At 42.2% G+C, this 24,488-nt stretch overlaps 1 protein-coding gene across 2 annotated transcripts in view; it reads right to left on the reverse strand.

Annotated features, from left to right (window-relative positions):
• Window positions 1-24,488, reverse strand: part of GALNT1 (polypeptide N-acetylgalactosaminyltransferase 1) — a 554,146-nt gene that overhangs the window by 241,416 nt on the left and 288,242 nt on the right. For both annotated transcript variants that reach the window (XM_044293081.1, XM_044293083.1), the window contains one exon: window positions 22,597-22,804. In XM_044293081.1, the coding sequence (XP_044149016.1) occupies window positions 22,597-22,804 (208 nt within the window). The remainder of the gene's footprint in view (window positions 1-22,596; window positions 22,805-24,488) is intronic.

Below are 24,488 nucleotides of genomic sequence, written 5' to 3' on the forward strand. Positions count from 1 at the left end.
AGAGTGTGAGGCACAGAAAGTTTTCCTGCAACCCACAACATAGAAAGCAATAACAAGCCCACATAAGAAGTAGACATAAAAATAGTCATCAAAACTCCCAAACAGCAACCCCGGACATTAATAAGCAAACATGACAATCGGCTGTTTAGTCCTGTGTGGTATCAAAAGACCACCACAGCAGCAAGCAGCACCCCTGAGAAAGCATATATATATTAACCTACATCAGTAAAGGGCAAAGAATAATTTTAACAACGGATACTATCCTGCAGGAAAAAAGTAAGGTTAGTGCAAATAAAGAGCAGAAGGCAAATGTCCATCACAGCTGCAGAAGAACTTCTTCAGGTCTGCAACGGCGAAGCATCCCTCGGCATAGCAGAAAGGCATCCAGATTGTTCAGTCCAGCGAGAGGCTTCCTCCGGCTACTCCAAAAAAATGGGTTTTACCCTGAAATTGCACACATAGTTTAGACGGGTAGAGCATAGATTATCAAATTCCATGGGACCTTAGAGTGCGTTTCACATCCAAAAAGCGGGCTCTTTCGAAAAGTCCGGAAAAATTGAAACTTTATATCCACCAATGGAGAGATCCGGATGATCCCAGACTTTACGAAGAATAATATCCCTGTCCTGGAAATGTAGAAGCTTCAGTAAGACTGGTCTGGGAGGGCCTCCCGGAGGTGGAGGACGAGATGGCACCCTGTGCGCACTCAATAGCAAAGAAAGGAGACAGGGAGTCTTTAGCAACCGTGTTTCTGATCCAATCCTCAAAAAAAAAAAATCGGACAAGATCCAGCTCTTTCTGGAATTCCTATTAAGCGAAGATTATTACGACGGGACCTATTCTCCAGGTTTTCCGCTTTATTTATCATTAGTGTAATATTATGTATGACCTTGGCTAAGTCGGGTTTTACCAGTGGAACTTGATCCTCCAGGCGACCAACCCGGTGCTTAATTTCTGTAACTCTGTTATTTTCCGCATATCTTGTCGTATTAATGACATTCTCCTGCAGTGATCCCACTGAAGTATTCAAAGCAAGCAAAGCGGAGCTGCATTGTTGTACTGCGGCATATATATCTTTGCTAGTAGGGTCCAGGATCTGTGGAAGGAGAAGGATCGAAGACCCTGCTTGGGCCGCATGGGCCTGGACTGTAGCCGCAGGACGGGCTTCTGGGGCGGATTCTATCTGGCCCTCATGGTGTCCGCCATCTAGGGTGCCATGGGCCTTTTCATTAAGGTCAGTGGTCAATGCTTCATCAGGGGCCGCTGCGACAGAAGGGGGACCCGCATCCTCAGCACTGCCCGCAGGAGAGGAGACTAGGGCATGCTGCACAAGCCTTGCCGTGATCTCCACCGCTTTATCTGGCGTGGTGGCGCCATTTTGTTTTGCCGGGGTAGGCACCGCCGCCTCCCGATCCTTCCTACCGACCTCGTCATGATCATGGAGGGGTCCAAGGAGCGAGGAGGCACCACTGAAGCTGTAGCAGCTATCCGGAGCAGAAACCAGGTGTCTAGCCACAGGATGTAGCAGGATGGGGCAGTCAGGAGCTCAGCGGAGTGCAGCTTCCTACATTGCCGGTCAGGCCACGCCCCCCCAGTTTCATCATTCAAACGCCACCTTAGTTGTGATAGGGAGAGAATGGACATGCCCGCTTAGCTGTAGCAGAAAAGACACTCACCTTGAGCTGACCGCTTGATATAAATTTAGCAGAGCAATGAATGGGCAGAACTCTGGATTCATGTGAGGTACAGGGCTGGTTCTAGCTTTGTTAGAATGTGATCGTCATGTACTATATGATGTCTGATTTTAATTTTTTACATTAGTCATGGGATAACCCCTCTAAAAGCAGATAACTTTTTTTTCTAATCTGTTTTTGTAATTTACTTTTCTGATTACAGATTTTTTTTAAATATATTTCCTGAACATGAATATGGGAGCTGCCCATCTTGCCTGATCTGTTCTTAACAGCATTTAGAAAGCATTAAATAGGTTGTCTCACTTCAGCAACTTGTATTTATCATGGAAACAAAGTTAATACTAGGCACTTACTAATGTATTGTGATTGTCCATATTGCCTGCTTTGCTGGCTTGATTCATTTCTTTATCACATTGGTGGCAGTGCTTGAACACTATAGTAAAAAGTGCCAGCCTATGCGCACTCACACTGTCCCAACTACCAGAGAGGCTGGCATTTTGTCCTATAAAATAGTTTAGTGGAGGAGGTCTCCACCCCCAGGATTCAATAATGCTGAGGCTGTCCCCCAAATTATCTTCACCCCTTTAGGACCCTGCCATTTTTCACCTTAAGGACAAGTCCATTTTTTGCAAATCTGACATGCGCCACTTTATGTAATGATAATTTGAAAACGCTTATACTTATCCAGGCCGTTCTGAGATTGTTTTCTCGTCACATATTGAACTTCATGACAGTGGTAAAATTGTGTCAAAATTGTTATTTTTTATTTATACAAAATTTTTTAAAAAATTACCAAAATTTCAAATTTCAATTTCTTTACTTTTATAACAGATAGTAATACCTCAAAAAATAGTTATTACTTCACATTTCCCATATGTTTAATACATGTTTAGATCATTTTGTGAATGCCATTTTATTTTTTGGTGACGTTAGAAGGCTTAGAAGCAAATCTTTTAACCTACTTTTTAACCTCTTGGGGACACAGTGCATATAGGTACGCCCCCGTGCTGTGATGTCAGCCGTTTAACCTCTTCCATGCCGCTGTCCGTAGGGACTGCTGTATGGAAGGGGGTAACAGGAAGGGAGCTCCCTCCCTCTCCCATCGGGGGCTGCTGTGCCGTTTCAGCCCCCGATTCTTGATGGGATCACAGAGGGAGGAGGCCCCCCTCCTTCCCCATCACCCGCTGCTCTGTTATGGCAGCGGGTGATGGTTACCATGGTAACCGGGCGCCTTCACAGGCTTCCGGCTTGCCATGGTAAGGCTAAGTCTGATCAGACTAAGTGTAAAGTGAAAATACAGTACAGTACACTATATAGTGTTCTGTATTGTATTATACCGACATAAGACCCACTGGATATTCAAGAACCAAGTGGGCCTGGGTCCCAAAAAATTAAATAAAAGTGAAAAAAAAAAGGAAAAATAAAAAAAAACCACATTTATCACGTATTAAAAAAAATATAAATAAAATGCACTACACATGTTTGATATCACAGTGTCCATAATGACCTGATTTATGAAACTGTCATGTTACTTTCCCCGCATGCTGAACGCCATAAAAAAAAAAAAAAAAATATGATGAAATTTACATTTTGCCCACCTTACTTCCCAAAAAAGGTAATAAAAGTGATCAAAAAAGTCATATGTACGCCAAAATGGTACCAATCAAATCGGCACCTCATCCCGCAAGAAATGAGCCCCTACATGAGACAATCTCCCAAAAAGTAAAAAAATAAATAAAAATATGTCTCAGACTATGGAGACACTAAAACATGTTTTTTTCCCCCTAAAATGCTGTTATTGTGTTAAAGTTAAATAAATAAAAAAAACTATACACATTAGGTATTGCCGCGTCCGTAAGAACCTGCTCTATAAAAATATCACATGACCTAACCCCTCAGGCAAATACCATACTTTTAAAAAATAAAAACTGTGTCGAAAAAGCCATTTTTGTCACCTCACATCACAAAAAGTGTAATGCAAACGATCAAAAAGATATATGCCTCCCAAAATAGTACCAATCGAACCGATATCTCATACCTCAAAAAATGAGCCCCTACATAGGACAATCGACCAAAAAAATAAATAAATATGGCTCTCAGACTATGGAGACATTAACCCCTTAAGGAGTTTCACCTTAAGGACCAGGCCATTTTTTGCAAATCTGACCAGTGTCACTAAGTGGTGATAACTTTAAAACGCTTTGACTTATCCAAGCCATTCCGAGATTGTTTTTTCGTCACATATTGTACTTCATGACACTGGTAAAATGAAGAAAAAAGAATAAATCATTTTTATTTATAAAAAATACCAAATTTAGAAAAAAATATGTAAAAAATAGCAAATTTCCAAGTTTCAATTTCTCTACTTCAATAATACATGGTAATACCTCCAAAAATAGTTATTACTTTACATTCCCCATATGTCTACTTCATGTTTGGATCATTTTGGGAATGATATTTTATTTTTTGGGGATGTGACAAGGCTTAGAAGTTGAGAAGCAAATCTTGAAATTTTTCTGAAATTTTCAAAAACCCAATTTTTAGGGACCAGTTCAGGTCTGAAGTCACTTTGCGAGCCTTACATAATAGAAACCACCATATAGTTCTATAAACTACACCCCTCAAGGTATTCAAAACTCATTTTACAAACTTTGTTAAACCTTTAGGTGTTCCACAAGAGTTAATGGCAAATGTTGTTAGAATTTCAGAATTTAGGGGGGGCGTGGCTAGCGGCGCATGGAGACGGACGGCTGAGTTCTGAGCTCCTGAGCCATCGGCACAAATCCAGCATAAAACAGCCCTGCAAGTTTTTACATCTGCCTGCTCTGATCACCGGAGGATTGCCCTAACACCCTGCAACGAGTGGTGGAAGTTTCAGCCATGCCGAGGGGTAAGAGACGCCACAGTCCGGCAAAACTCACCAGCTTCTTCCCTGCTGTGACTGCGCTCCAAGATGGCGATTCTCCCGCTTCAGCAGCTGCTGTCAGATCGGCACCTTCTCCCTCCTCAGCGCAGCCTGTGTCTCCTCAGACCTCAGGGAAATCCCCTGCACAGGTCACATACTCTCCCCAGCATGACCTTTCTGTGCAGCAGGATCCTCCAGCACGTCAGGCACACAGTGCCTCACATAAAACAGCTAAACAGCTCACCTCTGCTGCTTTGCTTGAAATTGCAGGAGGGGAAACAGATCCTGCTCCAGTCACTGAAGCAGTGTTAAAGGGGATGAGAGTGCTCATGGCCGATTTACAAAAGTCCTTGAAACAGGACCTCAGGGACGCTATTACCCAAATTCAGCATGATATTTCAGCTTTGGCGGCTAGAACCGCACATGTGGAATCTAAAATGGCGGAATTGACCTCTGCGCACAATGAGATTGTGGACACTACTAATTCGCACAAAGAAGAAATAGCAGCGTTGAAACTTAAAATCGCAGACATGGAGGACCGCTCTCGCAGGAACAATCTGCGTTTCCGCGGAGTCCCAGAGACTGTGAAGGGCAATGATCTTGCTGCTTTCCTGACAGACTTCTTTGTTTGCCTGTTTACCTCAGGCTCCAATCGCAGATTTGCTCATCGATAGAGCACACAGGCTACCTAAGCCCAAATCCTTACCTTCCTCTGCACCGCGCGACACCATTGTGCGCATTCACTTCTTCCATGCTAAAGAATTTCAGAATTTCGATTTTTTGGCAAATTTTCTATTTTAATCCATTTTGTCCAGTAACAAAGCAAAGGTTAACAGCCAAACTAAATGCTATATTTATTGCCCGATTCTGTAGTTTGCAGAAACACCCCATATGTGGCCTTAACCTCTTCAGGACACATGACGTACCGGTACGTCATGATGCCCTGGTACTTAAGGACACATGACGTACCGGTACGTCATGTGTTGTTTCGATCACTGCCGCCCGGCTGGCAGTGATCGGAACAAGGTGCCTGCACAAATCATTGAGCAGGCACCTAGGCTAAATGCGCGGGGGGGGGTCCCGTGACCCCCCCATGTCGGCGATCGCAACAAACCGCAGGTCAATTCAGACCTGCGGTTTGATGCGCTTTTTGCCGTTTCTGATCCCTGCGGTCCCTGACCGCGGGGATCAGAAACTTTACAATGCCCAGAATATATATGTTATTCCTCCCCCTGCACCCCTGAATGATATTATGTGGGCGGGTGGTGCAGGGGGAGGGTTGCGGGCGGTGCGGGAGGCGGTGCGGCAGGCGGGATCGCGATCCCCCGCCCGCCTCCCATTGCATAATCGTTGGTGTAGAGTGGGTATACCAGGGTGCCAGCACATTGCTGGCACCCTGGTATAAACGGCTGACATCGTTGATGCGATGTCAGCCGTTTAACCCTTTCCATACAGCGGTCCGCTGCTGTGCCTTTGCAGCCCCCCGATGGGAGAGGGAGAGAGCCCCCAGACAGCCCCCCGACACCCCAGTCCTTACCCTTCCCCGTCTGCGAAGTTGTGGCAGACGGGGAAGGTTCCCATGGCTTTCCATGGTGCTGAACAGATCTGTGCTGAAAGCATAGATCTGTTCAGTGTAAGTAAAATACAGTGCAGTACCCTATATAGAGTACAGTACTGTATTATATAGACATCAGACCCACTGGATCTTCAAGAACCAAGTGGGTCTGGGTCAAAAAAAAGTGAAAAAAAGTGAAAAAAAAAGTAAAAATCAAAAAACACATTTATCACTGATTAAAAATGAAAAAAATTAAATTCCCTACACATGTTTGGTATCGCCGCGTCCGTAACGACCTGATCTATAAAACGGTAATGTTACTTTACCCGAACGGTGAACGCCATAAAAATAAAAAATTAAAAACTATGATAAAATAGAAATTTTGCCCACCTTACTTCCCAAAAAAAGGTAATAAAAGTGATCAAAAAAGTCGCATGTACGCCAAAATTGTAACAATCAAACCGTCATCTCATCCCGCAAAAAATGAGACCCTACTTAAGATAATCGCCCAAAAACTGAAAAAACTATGGCTCTTAGACTATGAAAACACTAAAACATCATTTTTTTTGTTTCAAAAATGAAATCATTGTGTAAAACTTACATAAATAAAAAAAAGTATACATATTGGGTATTGCCGCGTCCGTATGGACCGGCTCTATGAAAATATCACATGACCTAACCCCTCAGAGGACCACCGTAAAAAAAAAAAAAAAAAAACGGTGTAAAAAAAGCAATTTTTGGTCATCTTACATCACAAAAAGTGCAATAGCAAGCGATCAAAAAATCATATGCACCCCAAAATAGTGCCAATCAAACCGTCATCTCATCCCGCAAAAAAATGAGACCCTACTCAAGATAATCGCCCAAAAACTGAAACAACTATGGCTCTTAGACTATGTAGACACTAAAACTTTTTTTGTTTTAAAAATGAAATCATTGTGTAAAACTTACATAAATAAAAAAAATTGTATACATATTAGGTATCGCCGCGTCCGTGACAACCTGCTCTATAAAATTACCACATGATCTACCCTGTCAGATAAATGTTGTAAATAACAAAAAAAAAACTGTGCCAAAAAGGTATTTCTTGTTACCTTGCCGCACAAAAAGTGTAATATAGAGCAACCAAAAATCATATGTACCCTAAACTAGTACCAACAAAACTGCCACCCTATCCCGTAGTTTCTAAAATGGGGTCACTTTTTTTGAGTTTCTACTCTAGGGGTGCATCAGGGGGGCTTCAAATGGGACATGGTGTCAAAAAACCAGTCCAGCAAAATCTGCCTTCCAAAAACGGTATGGCATTCCTTTCCTTCTGCGCCCCGCCGTGTGCCCGTACAGTGGTTTACGACCACATATGGGGTGTTTCTGTAAACTACAGAATTAGGGCCATGAATAATGAGTTTTTTTTTGGCTGTTAACCCTTTCTTTGTAACTGGAAAAAATATATTAAAATGGAAAATCTGCCAAAAAAGTGAAATTTGGAAATTGTATCTCTATTTTCCATTAAATCTTGTGCAACACCTAAAGGGTTAAAAATGTATGTAAAATCAGTTTTGAATACCTTGAGGGGTGTAGTGTCTTAAATGGGGTCACTTTTATGGAGTTTCTACTCTAGGGGTGCATCAGGGGGCTTCAAATGGGACATGGTGTCAAAAAACCAGTCCAGCAAAATCTGACTTCCAAAAACCAAACGGCGCACCTTTCACTCTACGCCCCGCTGTGTGGCCGTACAGTAGTTTACGGCCACATATGGGGTGTTTATGTAAACGGCAGAGTCAGGGCAATAAAGATACAGTCTTGTTTGGCTGTTAACCCTTGCTTTGTTAGTGGAAAAAATGGGTTAAAATGGAAAATAAGGCAAAAAAATGAAATTTTCAAATTTCATCCCCATTTGCCAATAACTCTTGTGCAACACCTAAAGGGTTAACGACGTATGTAAAATCAGTTTTGAATACCTTGAGGGGTGTAGTTTCTTAGATGGGGTCACTTTTATGGAGTTTCTACTCTAGGGGTGCATCAGGGGGCTTCAAATGGGACATGGTGTAAATAAACCAGTCCATAAAAATCAGCCTTTCAAAAACCAAACGGCGCACCTTTCACTGTACGCCCCGCTGTGTGGCCGTACAGTAGTTTACGGCCACATATTGGGTGTTTCTGTAAACGGCAGAGTCAGGGCAATAAAGATACAGTCTTGTTTGGCTGTTAACCCTTGCTTTGTTAGTGGAAAAAATGGGTGAAAATGGAAAAATAAACAAAAAAATGAAATTCTCAAATTTCATCCCCATTTGCCAATAACTCTTGTGCAACACCTAAAGGGTTAACGACGTATGTAAAATCAGTTTTGAATACCTTGAGGGGTGTAGTTTCTTAGATGGGAGTTTTCTATTATCTAAGCCTCACAATATGACTTCAAACCTGAACTGGTCCATAAAAAGTGGGATTTTGAAGATTTCTGAAAATTTTCAAAATTTGCTTCTAAACTTCTAAGCCTTGTAACATCCCCAAAAAATAAAATATCATTCCCAAAATGCTACACACATGAAGTAGACATATGGGGAATGTCAAATCATCACAATTTTTGGGGGTATTACTATGTATTACAGAAGTAGAGAAACTGAAACTTTGAAATTTGCAAATTTTTGAGATTTTTTGGTAAATTAGGTATTATTTTGTGCAAAAAAAATAATTTTTTTGACTTCATTTTACCAGTGTCATGAAGTACAATATGTGACGAAAAAACAATCTCAGAACGGCCTGGATAAGTCAAAGCGTTTTAAAGTTATCAGCACTTAAAGTGACACTGGTCAGATTTGCAAAAAATGGCCTGGTCCTAAGGTGTAAAAAGGCTGTGTCCCTAAGGGGTTAAACCACTGTACAGGCACACAGTAGGGCGTAGAGGGAAAGGTTTTTATGAAGGCAGATTTTGCTGGACTGTTTTTTTTTTTTATAACAAGTCCCATTTGAAGCCCCCCTGATGCACCCCTAAAGTAGAAACTCCATAAAAGTAACCCCATCTAAGGAACTACACCCCTCAACCCCTTTAGGTGCTGCACAAGATTTAATGGAAAATAGAGATAACATTTCAAAATTTCACTTTTTTGGCAGATTTTCCATTTTTATATTTTTTCCAGTTACAAAGCAAGGCTTAACAGCCAAACAAAACAGGCACACGGCAGTGTGCAAAAGGAAAGGAATGCCATACGGTTTATGGAAGGCAGATTTTGCTGGACTGTTTTTTTTTTTACACCATGTCCCATTTGAAGCCCCCCTGATGCACCCCCAGAGTAGAAACTCCTAAAAAAGTGACCCCATTTTAGAAACTACGTGATACGGTGGCAGTTTTGTTGGAACTAATTTAGGGTACATATGATTTTTGGTTGCTCTATATTACACTTTTTGTGAGGCAAGATAACAAGAAATAGCTTTTTTGGCACCGTTTTTTTTTTGTTATTTACAACATTCATCTGACAAGTTAGATTATGTGGTATTTTTATAGAGCAGGTTGTCACGGACCTTGGCGATACCTAATATGTATACAATTTTTTTATTTATGTAAGTTTTACACAATGATTTCATTTTTGAAACAAAAAAAATCATGTTTTAGTGTCTACATAGTCCGAGAGCCATAGTTTTTTCAGGTTTTGGGCGATTACCTTGGGTAGGGTCTCATTTTTTGTGGGATGAGATGACGGTTTGATTGGCACCATTTTGGGGTGCATATGACATTTTGATCGCTTGCTATTACACATTTTGTGACGTAAGATGACAAATACAATTTTTTTTTTTTTTTACACAATTTTTTTTTTTTTACGGTGGTCATCTGAGGGGTTAGGTTATGTGATATTTTTATAGAGCCGGCCGATACGGACACAGCGATATCTAATATGTATACTTTTTTTTATTTATGTAGGTTTTACACAATGATTTCATTTTTGAAACAAAAATAATCACGTTTTAGTGTTTCCAAAGTCTAAGAGCCATAGTTTTTTCAGTTTTTGGGCGATTATCTTGGGTAGGGTACGATTTTAGTGGGATGAGATGACGGTTTGATTGGTACTATTTTGGCGTACATGCAACTTTTTTGATCACTTTTATTACCTTTTTTGGGAAGTAAGGTGGGAAAAAATTTCAATTTCATCAAAGTTTTTTTATTTTTATGGCGTTCACCATGCGGGGAAAGTAACCTGACCGTTTTATAGATCAGGTCGTTACGGACGTGGCAAAAACTAATATGTGTAGTGTTTTTTTTATTATTAAGTGATAAATGTGTTTTTTTATCTTTACTTTTTTCACTTATTTTTACATTTTTTTTTACCCAGACCCACTTGGTTCTTGAAGATCCAGTGGGTCTGATGTCTGTATAATACAGTACAGTACACTATATAGTGTATTGTACTGTATTTTACTTACACTTTGTCTGAACAGATCTATGCCTTTAGCACAGATCTGTTCAGCACCATGGACAGCAGGATGCCTGAGAAGGCATCCTGTTGCCATGGGAACCTGCCACAACAGAGCAGACGGGGAAGGGTAAGGAGGGGGGCTCCCTCCCTCTGTGACCCCATCCTGTCTGGGGGCTGCAAAGGCACAGCAGGGAGCTCCCTGACCCTGACTGTTAACCTTTTCCATACAGCGGTACGTACGGAAAGGGTTAAACGGCCACCAATGAATATTCAAGAGGAGGCGGGCAGGGGATCGCGATCTTGCCTGCCGCACCGCCCCCCTCCTGCACCACCTGTAACCACCCGCCGGCATAAAATCGCTCAGGGGTATGGGGGGGGGGGGGGTGAAAAATCTATAGTTTCCGCACATTAAAGTTTCTGACCTGCGGTTTGCGGCGGTCGCCAATAAGGGGGGGGGTGTCACATGCCCCCTCCTGGCGTTGTGACAGGATGCCGGCTGAATGATTTCAGCCGGCATCCTGTTCGGATTAACCCCCGTGGCGCCGCAATCGCGATTTAAACTTAAAGTGTACCAGTACGCCGAGTCCTTAAGGGGTTAAAACATGATTTTTTCTTCTTTTTTTTTTATGATATCCACCTCCCGTCCACCCATAGGATATAAACGTCAGGGAGGTGGATCTCTATTTCTGAATGGACGTTTTAAAATGTCCGTTCAGAAACTGCAGCTGCACGCTAATCGTGCAGCTGCTGATCGAGTTGCCCGCTGTCAGTATATTCATATTCAAGAGGAGGCGGGCAGGGGATCGCGATCTTGCCTGCCGCACCGCCCCCCTCCTGCACCACCTGTAACCACCCGTCGGCATAAAATCGCTCAGGGGTATGGGGGGGGGTGAAAAATCTATAGTTTCCGCACATTAAAGTTTCTGACCTGCGGTTTGCGGCGGTCGCCAATAAGGAGGGGGTGTCACATGCCCCCTCCTGGCGTTGTGACAGGATGCCGGCTGAATGATTTCAGCCGGCATCCTGTTCGGATTTACCCCCGTGGCGCCGCAATCGCGATTTAAACTTAAAGCGTACCAGTACGCCGAGTCCTTAAGGGGTTAAAACATGATTTTTTTTTTTTTTTCAAAAATGATATCCACCTCCCGTCCACCCATAGGATATAAACGTCAGGGAGGTGGATCTCTATTTCTGAATGGACGTTTTAAAATGTCCGTTCAGAAACTGCAGCTGCACGCTAATCGTGCAGCTGCTGATCGGGTTGCCCGCTGTCAGTGACAGCAGGGCAACCCAGAGAGAAGGCAGGGACAGTTCCCAGGTGTCCCTGCCTTCTAGATCGCTGTATACACAGCGCTCAGAGTTCCAGCCCGGCGGTCATGTGATTGCCGGGACCGGAGAGTGCAGGAGCTGTGTAAAGTCTTTCAGAGACCTCGATCAGCCCTGCACTGAGGCTGTACAGCGCTGCATTGCGCTATACAGCCTTTCTGGGCAGGTGCATTTCTCCTGTAACTGGGGCTACTATGTCAGTCCCAGTTACAGGAGAAATCAACAGTGAAAAAAAATAATATGAAAAAGTGAAGTAAATGTCCCCCAGAGGTCTTGTATGACCTTATGGGGGACAAAAAGTGTAAAATAAAAAATAAAAATATAAAGTGTTGAAAAAATAAAATAAAAAAAAGGTTTCACATGTAAAAAAAAAAATTCCCCAAGTAAGGAATTAAAAAAAATTTAAAAATAGAAAAAATAAAATAAAATAGACATATTTGGTATTGCCGCGTCCAGCTCTATAAAATTATCACATGACCTAACCCCTCGGGTGAACACCATAAAAAATAATGTGTCAAAACAATAATTTTTTTTCATTTTACATCACAAAAAGTGCAACACTAAGTGATCAAAAATGCGTATGTCCCACTAAATGGTACCAATAAAAACAGTCACCTCATCCCGCAAAAAAAGGAGCCCCTACATTTTTTTTGTTTCAAAAATGCTATTATTGTGTAAAACTTTAATAAATAAGAAAAAGTATACATATTAGGTATCGCCACGTCCGTAACAATCTGCTCTATAAAAATGTCACTTGACTGAACCCTTCAGGTGAACACTGTAAAAATAAATAAATAAATAAATAAATAAATAAAAACTGTGCTAAAACAACCTATTTTTTGGTCAACTTGCCCCATAAAGTGTTATAACGAATGATCAAAAAATCATATGTACCCAAAAATAGTAGCAATTAACAGGGCACCTTTTCCCCTAGTTTCAAAATTGGGATCATTTCTTGGGAGTTTCTACTGTAAGGGTGCATCAGGGGGCTTCAAAATTGACTCTAATTTATGACTATCATGAAGTACAATGTGTCACGAGAAAACAATCTCTGAATGACTTGGATAAGTAAAGGCGTCCCAAAGTTATTACCACATAAAGTGAGATATGTCAGTTTTGCAAAATTAGGCCTGGTCAGAAAGGGGGCAAATGGCCCAGATGGCAAGTAGATTTGTGTTAAACTTAAAATAAAAAAAAAGCATACATATTCGGTATCGCAGAGTCTGTAAAAACCTGCTCTATAAAAATAACACATGACCTAAAACCTCAGGTGAACACCGGAAAAAAAGAAAACTGTGTCAAAAGCCTTTTTGTCACCTTACGTCACAAAAAATGTAATAGCAAGCAACCAAAATGTCATATGCACCCTAAGATAGTGCCAATTAAACCGGAGTTTCTACTGTAGGGGTACATCAGGGGGGCTTCAAATGGGACATGGTGTAAATAAGCCAGTCAAGCAAAATCTGCCTTCCAAAAACCATATTGCGTTCCCTTTCTTCTGTGCCCTGCTGTGTGCCAGTACAGCATTTTACGACCACATATGGGGTTTCTGCAAACTACAGAATCAGGGCAATAAATATTAAGTTTCGTTTGGCTGTTAACCCTTGCTTTGTTACAAGAAAAATGGATTAAAATGGAAAATTTGTCCAAAAATGTAAATTCTGAAATGTTATCTCCATTTGCCATTAACTCTTGTGGAACACCTAAAGGGTTAATAAAGTTTGCAAAATCAGTTTTGAATACCTTGAGTGGTGTAGTTTCTAGAATGGGGTCGTTTCTGGGTGGTTTCTATTATGTAAGCCTCACAAAGTGACTTCAGACCTGAACTGGTCCTTAAAAAGTGGGTTTTGGAAAATTTCTGAAAAATTTCAAGATTTGCTTCTAAACTTCTAAGCCTTGTAACGCCCCCCCCCCCCCCAAAAAAAATATGGCATTCACAAAATGATCCAAACATGAAGTAGACATATGGGGAATGTAAATGAATAGCTTTTGGAGGAAGTACTATGTATTATAGAAATAGAGAAATTGAAACTTGGTCTAAATTTTGTTATAAATAAAAATATTTTTTTACCACCAGTGTCACGAAGTACAATATGTGAGGAAAAGAAAGGCCTGGTCCTTAAGGTGAAAATGAGCTTATGGGGTTAAGGACCAGTTCAGGTCTGAAATCATTTTGCGAGGCTTACATGATAGAAACCACCCAAAAATGTTTCAATTTTAGAAACTACACCCCTCAAGGGATTCAAAACTGATTTTACAAACTCTGTTAACCCTTTAGGTGTTCCACGAAAAAAAAATGTGGAAAATGGAGATGAAATTTCAGAATTTCACTTTTTTGGCAGATTTTACATTTTAATCATTTTTTTTCCAGTAGCAAAGCAAGGGTTAACAGTCAAACAAAACTCAATATTTATTACCTTGATTCTACAGTTTACAGAAACACCCCACATGTGGTCGTAAACTGCTGTATGGCCACACAGCAGGGCGCAGTAGGAAATAAACACCATATGGTTTTTGGAAGGCAGATTTAGCTTAACTGGTTTTAGATGCCATGTCCTATTTGAAGCCCCCGTGATGCACCCCTACAGTAGGAACTCAAAAAAGTGACCACATTTTGGAAACTACAGGATAAGGTGCCAGTTTTATTGGTACTATTTTGGGTACATATGATTTTTAATTGCTCTATATTACGCTTTTTGTGAGGCAAGGTAACCAAAAAATGAATTTTTTGACACCGTTTTTATTTTTAACAACATTCATCTGACAGGCTAAATCATGCGCTAATTTTATAAAGCAGGTTGTTACGAACGCAATAATATCAAATATGTCTACTTTCTATGATGTTTGTTTCAGTTTTACATAATAAAGCATTTTTAAAAACAAAAAATTAATTTTTTTTATTTTTACAGCGTTTACCTAAAAGATTAGGTCATGTGACTTTTTTTTATAGAGCAGATCGTTACGAACGTGGCATTACCTAATATGTATACTTTTTCTTATTTAAGTTTTACACTATAATAGCATTTTTTATGATAATTTAGTGTCTCTAGTCTGAGAGCTATAGCTTATTTATTTTTTGACAGATTGTCTTAGGAAAGTTGTCATTTTTTTTGCGGGACTGTTTGAGTGGTACTATTTTAGGGGTATATGCCTTTCCACATGCAACATCTCTCAAGTTGGAACCTGTCACCGGGATTCTGTGTATAGAGCTGAGGACATGGGTTGCTAGATGGCCGCTAGCACATCCACAATACCCAGTCCCCATAGCTCTGTGTGCTTTTATTGTGTAAAAAAAAAGTCCTGTCCCTGACTCATCTCAGGTTAATTTGCATATGTATCAAATCGTTTATTTTTACACAATAAAAGCACACAGAGCTATGGGGAGTGGGTATTGCAGATGTGCTAGTTGCCATCTAGCAACACATGTCCTCAGCTCTATACACAAAATCCCGGTGACAGGTTCCCTTTAAGTGCACAGACTGAATTATACCAGAATTGGACCAGAAGGGGACCACAGCTAATTACAGACATAGTCAATGCAAACAATGTTTACATTTTTCCTCTTACTCCTCCTACTTTTCCACAACCTCCTGAAATACCCCCACATCCATTCACCCTGCAAGGAACTCTTCATCTCTTCCTCCATCTTACCTTCTCATCTGATCGCTTGCACAACATAAAACACTTCCTTCCCAAACACACACACACACACACACCTCATGCCCTCTCTTATTCTCATCTATTAACACTTTCTCTGCTTCTCCTTACTGCTGGTGATATCTCTCCAAATCCAGGACCCCCTCAACAAATCCCCACTATCACCTCCATGTCCCACTACAAATCTTCTACAAATTTCTGCAACCCCTTAAACCTAAATACCATTCCTCTGACCCCTGCCCCTTTGGTTCCTCTTGCAGGAGCATTATGGAACGCCCGCTCCATCTGTAACAAACTGTCGTACATTCATGAACTGTTCATCTCTCAAAACCTTTCCTTTCTGGGTCTCACGGAAACATGGCTGACACCCTCAGACACCACCTCCCCTGCTGCACTCTCTTATACTGGATTTCAATTCACTCACACACCCCGCCCCAGCTGCAAACATGGTGGAGGAGTTGGTCTTCTCCTATTAGACACCTGCTCCTACAGCCCAACTCCACTGCCACCCTCCATTACGCTCACCTCATTTCAAGTACACTCTGTTCGCATCTACTCTCCCTCCAACCGTCAAGTAGCAGTCATCTTTCTTGACCACTTTAACACCTGGCTACTACACTTTCTTTCTGCCGACATCCCCAATATCATCATGGGTGACTTCAACATCCCTATTGACACATGCCACTCGGCCGCCTCTAAACTCCTGTCACTCTCTTCCTCCTTTGGCCTATCACAGTGGTCTTCAGCTCCCACCCACAGAGATGGTCACACTCTGGATCTGATCTTTTCCCGCCTCTGCTCCCTATCTAACCTTTCAAATTCGCCTCTCCCCCTATCCGACCACAACCTACTCATCTTCTCTTCATTGGTCTCTTCTGCAGCTCCCCCAGTCCACACACTAGCACACCCCCGGAGGAACCTCAAACATCTCGACTTTGGCTTGCTTTCTGACTCTCTTCTCCCACTCTCTACCATCTGTTGCCTCCAAGACCCAGAAGATAATACCACCCTATATAACACCACATTAAGTACAGCTCTGGACACTGTTGCCCCCCTCACACACAACAAAATCCGGAAAATCAACAGACAACCCTGGCACACCAACCTGACCAAAAAACGTAGACAAGCTTCCAGGGCTGCTGAGCGGCGATGGAAGAAATCCCATTCTAAAGATTAGTTCACCGCATACAAGCAATCCCTACTTATATTCAAATCCTCTACACAACTGCTCGGTCCTCTTCTCCAAAAACCCGCTTCATTACCATTACAGAAGAAAAACTCTCCACTCTACTCTCCAAATCTCATCTGACCACCTGTGCACTTGACCCAATCCCATCCCACCTCATCCCTAACCTCACCGCAGTGTTTATCCCAGCCCTAACTCATCTCAACCTATCACTAAACTCTGGTGTCTTCCCCTCTGTAAACATGCTACCATTACACCCATCCTCAAAAAGCCTTCACTTGACCTATCTTCCTTGTCCAGTTATCGCCCCATATCACTTCTTCCGTATGCCTCAAAGCTACTTGAACAACATGTCCATTCAGAACTGTCATCCCACCTCTCCTCCTGCTCCCTCTTTGACCGCCTACAATCTGGCTTCCAACCCCATCACTCGATCGAGAGTGAAGTCACCAATGACCTACTAACAGCCAAAACCAAGAAACAATACTCTGACCTCCTTCTCCTTGACCTGTCCTCTGCCTTCGACACTGTTGACCACTCCCTTCTGTTGCAAACCCTCTCATCTCTTGGCATCAATGACCTGGCCCTCTCCTGGATCACATCATACCTTACAGACCGGACGTTTAGCGTCTCGCACTCCCGCACCACCTCCTCGTCCCATTCCCTCTCTGTTGGTGTCCCGCAAGGCTCTGTCCTAGGACCCCTGCTTTTCTCTATCTACACTTTTGGCCTGGGACAGCTCATAGAGTCCCATGGCTTTCAGTATTACTCCTACGCTGACGACACACAAATCTACCTCCCTGGTCCAGACATCACCACCTTACTATCAAGAATCCCACAATGTCTATCTTCTATATCATCCTTCTTCGCCTCTCGCTTTCTTAAACTTAACATGGATAAGACAGAATTCATAATCTTTTCCCCATCTTGTTCAACCCCCACAACAGACCTATCTATCATGATCAATGGGTGCACACTCTCCCCAGTCAACAAAGCCCGCTGCCTTGGAGTGACCTTGGATTCTGCCCTTTCCTTCCGACCGCACATCCAAGCCCTTTCCACCACCAGCCGCCTCCAACTCAAAAACATCTCCCGCATCCGCGCTTTCCTTAACTTTTAATCTGCGAAAATACTTGTACATGCCCTCATTATCTCCCGCCTAGACTACTGCAACATTCTCCTCTGTGGCCTTCCATCCAGCACTCTCGCACCCCTCCAATCTATCCTCAACTCTGCTGCCCGAGTAATCCACCTCTCACCCTATTATTCCTCTGCCTCTCCCCTTTTCCAATCCCTTCACTGGCTCCCCATTGCCCAACGAATTCACTTCAAAGTACTTACAAATACATAAAAGGCCGTCCATAACCTATCCCCTCCCTACATCTCTGAGCTACTTTCGCGATACACCCCCACACGCACTCTACGATCCTCACAAGACCTCCTTCTCTCCTCTCCTCTTATTGTCTCTTCCCACAATCGACTCCAGGATTTCTCCCGTGCATCCCCCATACTCTGGAACTCGCTACCCCAACATATCAGACTCTCACCTACAGTGGAATCCTTCAAAAGAAACCTGAAAACCCACCTCTTCAGACAAGCCTACAACCAGTGACCCTGCTGCCTCTATACCGCCATGACCAACTTATGTCCTTCTCTCATACCATGTAGATTGTAAGGCTCTACTGCGCTATGTTGCGCCTATGGGGCCCCTGTGCCCTTTCACCTTGTTAATAACTGTTTTATTTTCTTGTTGAGTAACATGGTTCACAACCAATAGAATGGAATTAGGTGCTTGTGCAATGATACTATGACATGGCGCACATCACACTTTTCTCGCTTAATGTGAATGGAATGAATATACCACAGAAACTTAGTCAGGTTTATCATACGCTTAGGAAGGAAAATCCAGATATAGTATTTTTACAAGAGACACATTATAGACACAACCATGTTCCTAATATGACTAGTAAGCATTTCCCAGAATGGCACCACTCCAATCACTCCTTGGCATCAAGAGGCGTCTCCATTGGCCTGAGTAAAAACCTCCCCTTCAGGTAACAGCGAAATTGATAGACCCCAATGGAAGGTTTTTGTTTCTTAAAGGGAAAATCCAAAATACACCGGTCACTTTGGCTGCTATTTACGCCCCGAATAAGGGACAGATAAAATGGCTCCTTCAGATGTTTGATTCCTTGAAAAGCTTCACTGAAGGGATCTTAATATTAGGAGGTGATTTCAATCTCCCGTTGGATCATGTGGTTGATACCACGTCTGTCACACCCCATCTATCAGAGAAACAAAAGCGCAGACTTCAGGCGGCTCTGGCAGACATGGGATTATCTGATGTATGGAGATAATTTCACCCAGAGGTTAAAGACTTTACTTTCTTCTCCAAAGTCCATGGCACTTACCAGTGCCTAGATTATGTATTTTTCTCTAATAACGCTATATTTTCGGTTTTGAATACCTCCATAGGGTCTATCACAAATTCGGATCACACCCCTGTGAGCATGAAGTTACAAATTAGAGATATCCCTGGAAAGTCCTGGTCTTGGAGGTTGAACACCACTCTGTTAGAGGAGAATGCACACAGGGAATGTGTTAATAAGGTACTCTTGGATTACTTTAGTCTGAATGAGTCTCCCCAGACTTCGGACCTGATTTTGTGGGAAGCCCACAAGGCGGTAGTAAGAGGAGAACTTATCAGCTTAGGAACTAAAGTTAAACGAAAAAGGACCCACATTATAGACTCCCTGCTCTCGGAAATTTCCACTTTAGAAAAAATACATAAAGCAGCTCAGACTGCCGAGGTATTGAATCAGCTTAAATCCCTTAGGTCTCAACTGAAGGATAAACTGAATGTTAAATCTGCTAAAATACTTCAGGCATTGTGTTTTAAATATTACTCCCATGGGGACAAGAGTTCCAAATTAATGTTGAACCTGTTGAAGTCTCAGAGAAATAAATCCTTTATCCCAGTAATTAAGTCTAAAGAAGGACTTAGATTAACCGCAACCCCAGAAATTGCGAAGGAATTCTATAGGTTCTATACCTCTCTATATAACTTGAAGGAGGAAGATGGGACTAGAACCCATGAGAATCTTCAACTGTAATCCCGCATTGATGATTTTTTAAAATCCATTGCCATACCTACCTTATCTGTTGAGGATAAAACAGACCTATTAAAACCGTTTACAGAAGATTAAGTTGCTAAGGTTCTCCATAGTATTCTATTAGGAAAAAGCCAAGGGCCTGATGGTCTCCCTATAGTATACTATAAAAAAAAAAAATGCAGATACACAACTTAGTCAAGTATGGGATCAATGTAATTCCCTACTGCGTGGTTCAGATCTTCCTCCACAGGCCAAGGAGGCAATTACTACTATTATCCCCAAGGAGGGGAAAGATCTAGAGGCTTGTGAAAACTACCGACCGATTTCGCTCCTTAATACGGATATAAAGTGGTGGGCTAAGATGTTAAGTCACCGCATAGCCGGTTTGTTACTTTGGCTTGTGGGAGAGGAACAAGTGGGATTCGTGCAAGGTAGAGAGGGGAGACATAATATCAGTCGGGTGGTGAACGCTGTCTGTTATGCTAGGAAGAAAAACATGCATTTAGTCCTACTGGGGACCGATGCCGAAAAGACACTCGACAGAGTAAGTTGGACTTACATGCGTAGACGTTAATGGCTTTTGGTTTTCCATAGGAATTCATAGCAGCTATTTTCTCCTTGTACTCAGCTCCCACGGCCTGCATTATGGTAAATGGCTCCATGCCCGACCCTTTCATAATTAGAAAAGGTACAAGACAGGGATGCCCCCTCTCTCCAACTCTTTTCATATTAGACCTAGAAACATTGCTGCTGAAATTTGGGGGGGCTTCATGCACAAGATGGCGGCCTTTTTCGATGACTTGTCACTGATGATCACCAATCCTAGTGAAGCCATGCCGCGGGTATTAGATACCTTAACGGCCTTTGGAGAGATCTCCAATTTTAAAATTAACCTTAAGAAATCTGAGGTCTCATTAACTCCCACCCAACTGAGATGGATTAAAGAAATATCCCTATTCAAATGGCCTACCTCTGCTATTAAATATCTAGGGGTGTTGATATCAGCTAACCCGCCCATATGTTTCGTTTAAACTACTCTCCCCTAGTAGCAAAAGTACAAACATTTTTGAAAAAATCCTTGATACCCAGGAAATCCTGTATAGGTAGGAAAAACATGTTAACTACATACATCCTCCCCTAGCTTTCATATATATACTTTGTTCCCTGCCAATCTCTGTATCTAAATGCTTTCTAGACAAGTTGAGGTCCATTATGGGGAAATACCTGTGGGCCAATAGGAAAGCTAGATTACCCTACTCTCTACTCATGTGGAAGAGGAAACAGGGAGGGATTTAACTTCCATATATATATAGCTATATCCAGGCTATACATTTGGAGAGATGGCTAGCTTTGGTCAGACCGAGAAATGCACTCTTGCATGTGCGTATGGAAAGAGCGGTACTAGGGAAGCAGAGTGAGCATTTGCTATGGCACAAAGTTCCTACACCAGGCACCTCAGGGCTTATAAATTAAATTACCAGAAGCACTATTATTTGGTGCCAGAAGGTCCCTGCGCTGAATCTTAGTAACAGCCGCTTGTTCCCAGTAACCGCACTGGACGCATTGCCTCATGTGCTCTCTGACAGAGTGGTTGAGACTAATCCGGTGTGGGACTCCGTTTCGGAGCTCAGATTAGGTAATCTCTCGAGGTTGTCAGACTCCTCTGATTATTACAAATCCCTCCTGGGTGAGGCGCCGAGGGTAGGTACTGCTATACAAAGATGGGACTTTGAGGCCACGTGCAAGAGGTTTAAGAAATCTAAGCATCTCCCGATGCCAGATCCCATTTGGCTGGAGACCATGGTCTTACTTAAAAAGCTGCCCCCTAAAGGTCTCTCACTGATATACAGGCAGATTTTGGCAAAAAGAGATGATCAACCACCTTCTTATTTGAGGGATTGGGAATCTGAACTAGAAATCAGATTAGAAGAGTATAGTAGATCTTTCATATTGTCCCACTAACATGGGTTCTCCAGATGTGCCCGGGTACAAGAGAATTCACTTAAAACCCTTACTAGATGGTACCGCACGCCTGAATTCCTGTATAAGATTAATTTAAGTACATCAAACAAGTGTTGGAGGTGGTTTGAGGGCACAGGCAGCTTATCCCACATTTGGTGGTTTTGCCCGAAAATCAAGCAGTTTTGGGGAACCATAGAGGACGTCATTAATAAGATCTGCCCTAGCCACTTAACACTCACTGCCCCACTAGTATTGTTATGGAAACCCGAAAATGACTTCACTCCCCATAAAAATATCTTACAGACTTATATGATTACAGCAGCCAAGCTCCTCATTCCTGTGCTTTGGAGATCCCCTGACCCGCCAAACATATCCACGTGGTACGAGAAAATGAATCACCTGTGTAGAATGGAGGAGTTGGCGGGTTGGGAGACTCACAACAGACAACACTTGGCAATCATGGCTGACACATATCGGAGAACAACAGGGAACAGACACTCACTCTGACATCCGGAGAGATATTTTAACTAGAAATTAGGGTTTAGGGATTTACAAATATCCTTGTGGCCTGACAAAGTAGGGGATATGTAGCTTTTTCCTCTCACATCATTCTGTTGGTATCAGAATAGGAGAATATTGTGTGAAGCTAGATACAACACAACTTCCAAAACTGCATGCAGAAACGTGACCATGTGGCTGTACGCTTACTGAAGTAAAGTCTCAAGATGCAAAACCGTGAAATAATTCTGATCAATGAAAGGAGCCAACATAAACTATGAGTATTATGAATACCTGTCATGCTTGATTCGTGCCAGCAATGGTTCAAGCCATCCTACTGTACATTCACAATGAGCATCCAGAAATGTGATGACCTGTCCTTTGGAAGCAGCTGCACCTCGAAGCCTGGCTCTGATCAGCCCTGATCGCTGGTCCATGCGAATGACATGTATCGGTACTTTTAATTTTCTGACATATATTTCTAGTGGCCTTTTCAAAAAATCTGGAAAACAATGTGAATACTGCCTCAATTAAAAATTAGGTAACTAGATACAACATAACTAATCAAAATATAAGCACTGTGCATACAGATTTAACAAAGCAGACACCATGTTTAAGGAGTTAGGTACTTAAAATAACAATCTTAAAGGGGTTATCCGGGAAAAGATATCGATGACCTACCCTCCGCATAGTTGTAGCTCAGCTCCTATCATATCAATGCGGCTATTAAGCACAGCCACTATACAGAATAAACCACTGTGCTTGGAAAGCTGCTGTGAGCACAGCAGTTCCCTGAAACAGATAATTGGCGTGTGCTCTGGGACTTGGACCCCCGTCAATGTCATAATAATGACCTACTCTGAGGAGAAGTCAATAATATATTTACCTGGATACACCCTTTGGACAGAAAGCAGGAGCTTGGCAAAGTATTAATAACTAATCATTCATTTTTGAAAAGTTTCATGAAGTGACCTTGTACAGTGTTATATGGAGTCACTAGAGGTCCATACATTAAAATGATAGACATTCCATGTGGAGATGTATAATCCCTCCATGAGGTATTTTCCCCTAGATCAATGCTTTAAGGGGATAATATACTGCTGTAGTACAACATACACATAATGGTATAAAATATGAAGCATACAGAGATAAGGCATTGGCCCCTAACAAGCTCTGGGCACTGTATTATAGATCTGTATGTATGCACAAGGTATTATTGTTAATTGTTACATAGCTATTAACATTTTGAAGGATCCAAAGCCATTTAAAATGAAGCTCCACGTTTGGAGGCTACTTTTAAGATACTGCATAAATCAGTTGGCAACAACTAATGTGTATCCGCATGATAATGCTACTGTATTTTACTTAACAACAAATGTAAATCTCCGGGAACTATGGCTGCAGACTAAGCAGATGGAAAACAGGTATAACCAGACCATATAATATAGAAGGCAACCTAGGAACACGGGAGAGTAACATAGTAACATAGTTTGTAAGGCTGAAAAAAGAGACCTGTCCATCCACTTCAGCCAGTCCGGGTGGCACACATGAACTAGCAGCAGAATGGATCCGACAGGCGGTTCACCCGTCCGAACAGCCTGCCGGAGTCCCCTGCCGCTAGTGTGAAACTAGCCTAATAACTATAACCTGTAATATTATTACACTCCAGAAATACATCCAGGCCCCTCTTTAATTCCTTTATTGTACTCACCATCAGCACCTCCTCTTCTTTCCTCCAGAAGCATAGGATGTCACAGTTCTGCTTATCAATAGATGATAGGAGAGATCTCTGTACTGACCCCTGATATATTTATACATGGTAATTAGATCTCCCGTCAGTTTTTCTAAAGTGAATAACCCCAGTTTTGAAAATCTTTCTCGTCACTGTAGCCCACCCGTTCCAGTTATTACTTTTGTTGCCCTCCTCTGAACCCTCTCTAAATCTGCTATGTCTGTCTTGTTCACAAGAGCCCAGAACTGGACACAATACTCCATGTGTAGTCAGACTACTGATTTGTAAAGTGGCAGGACTATGTTCTCATCGTGTGCATCTATGCCCCTTTTGATGCACCCCATAATCATTTGGCCTAGGCAGCAGCTATCTTGCACTGGTCTCAGTTAAGTTTGCTGCCCACTTAAACAACTAAGTACTTTTTCATGTCAGTATTAGGCCTCATGCACACGAC

The sequence above is a fragment of the Bufo gargarizans genome, chromosome 5 (assembly GCF_014858855.1).
Source record: "Bufo gargarizans isolate SCDJY-AF-19 chromosome 5, ASM1485885v1, whole genome shotgun sequence".
In the NCBI taxonomy this organism is placed as follows: Eukaryota; Metazoa; Chordata; class Amphibia; order Anura; family Bufonidae; genus Bufo; species Bufo gargarizans.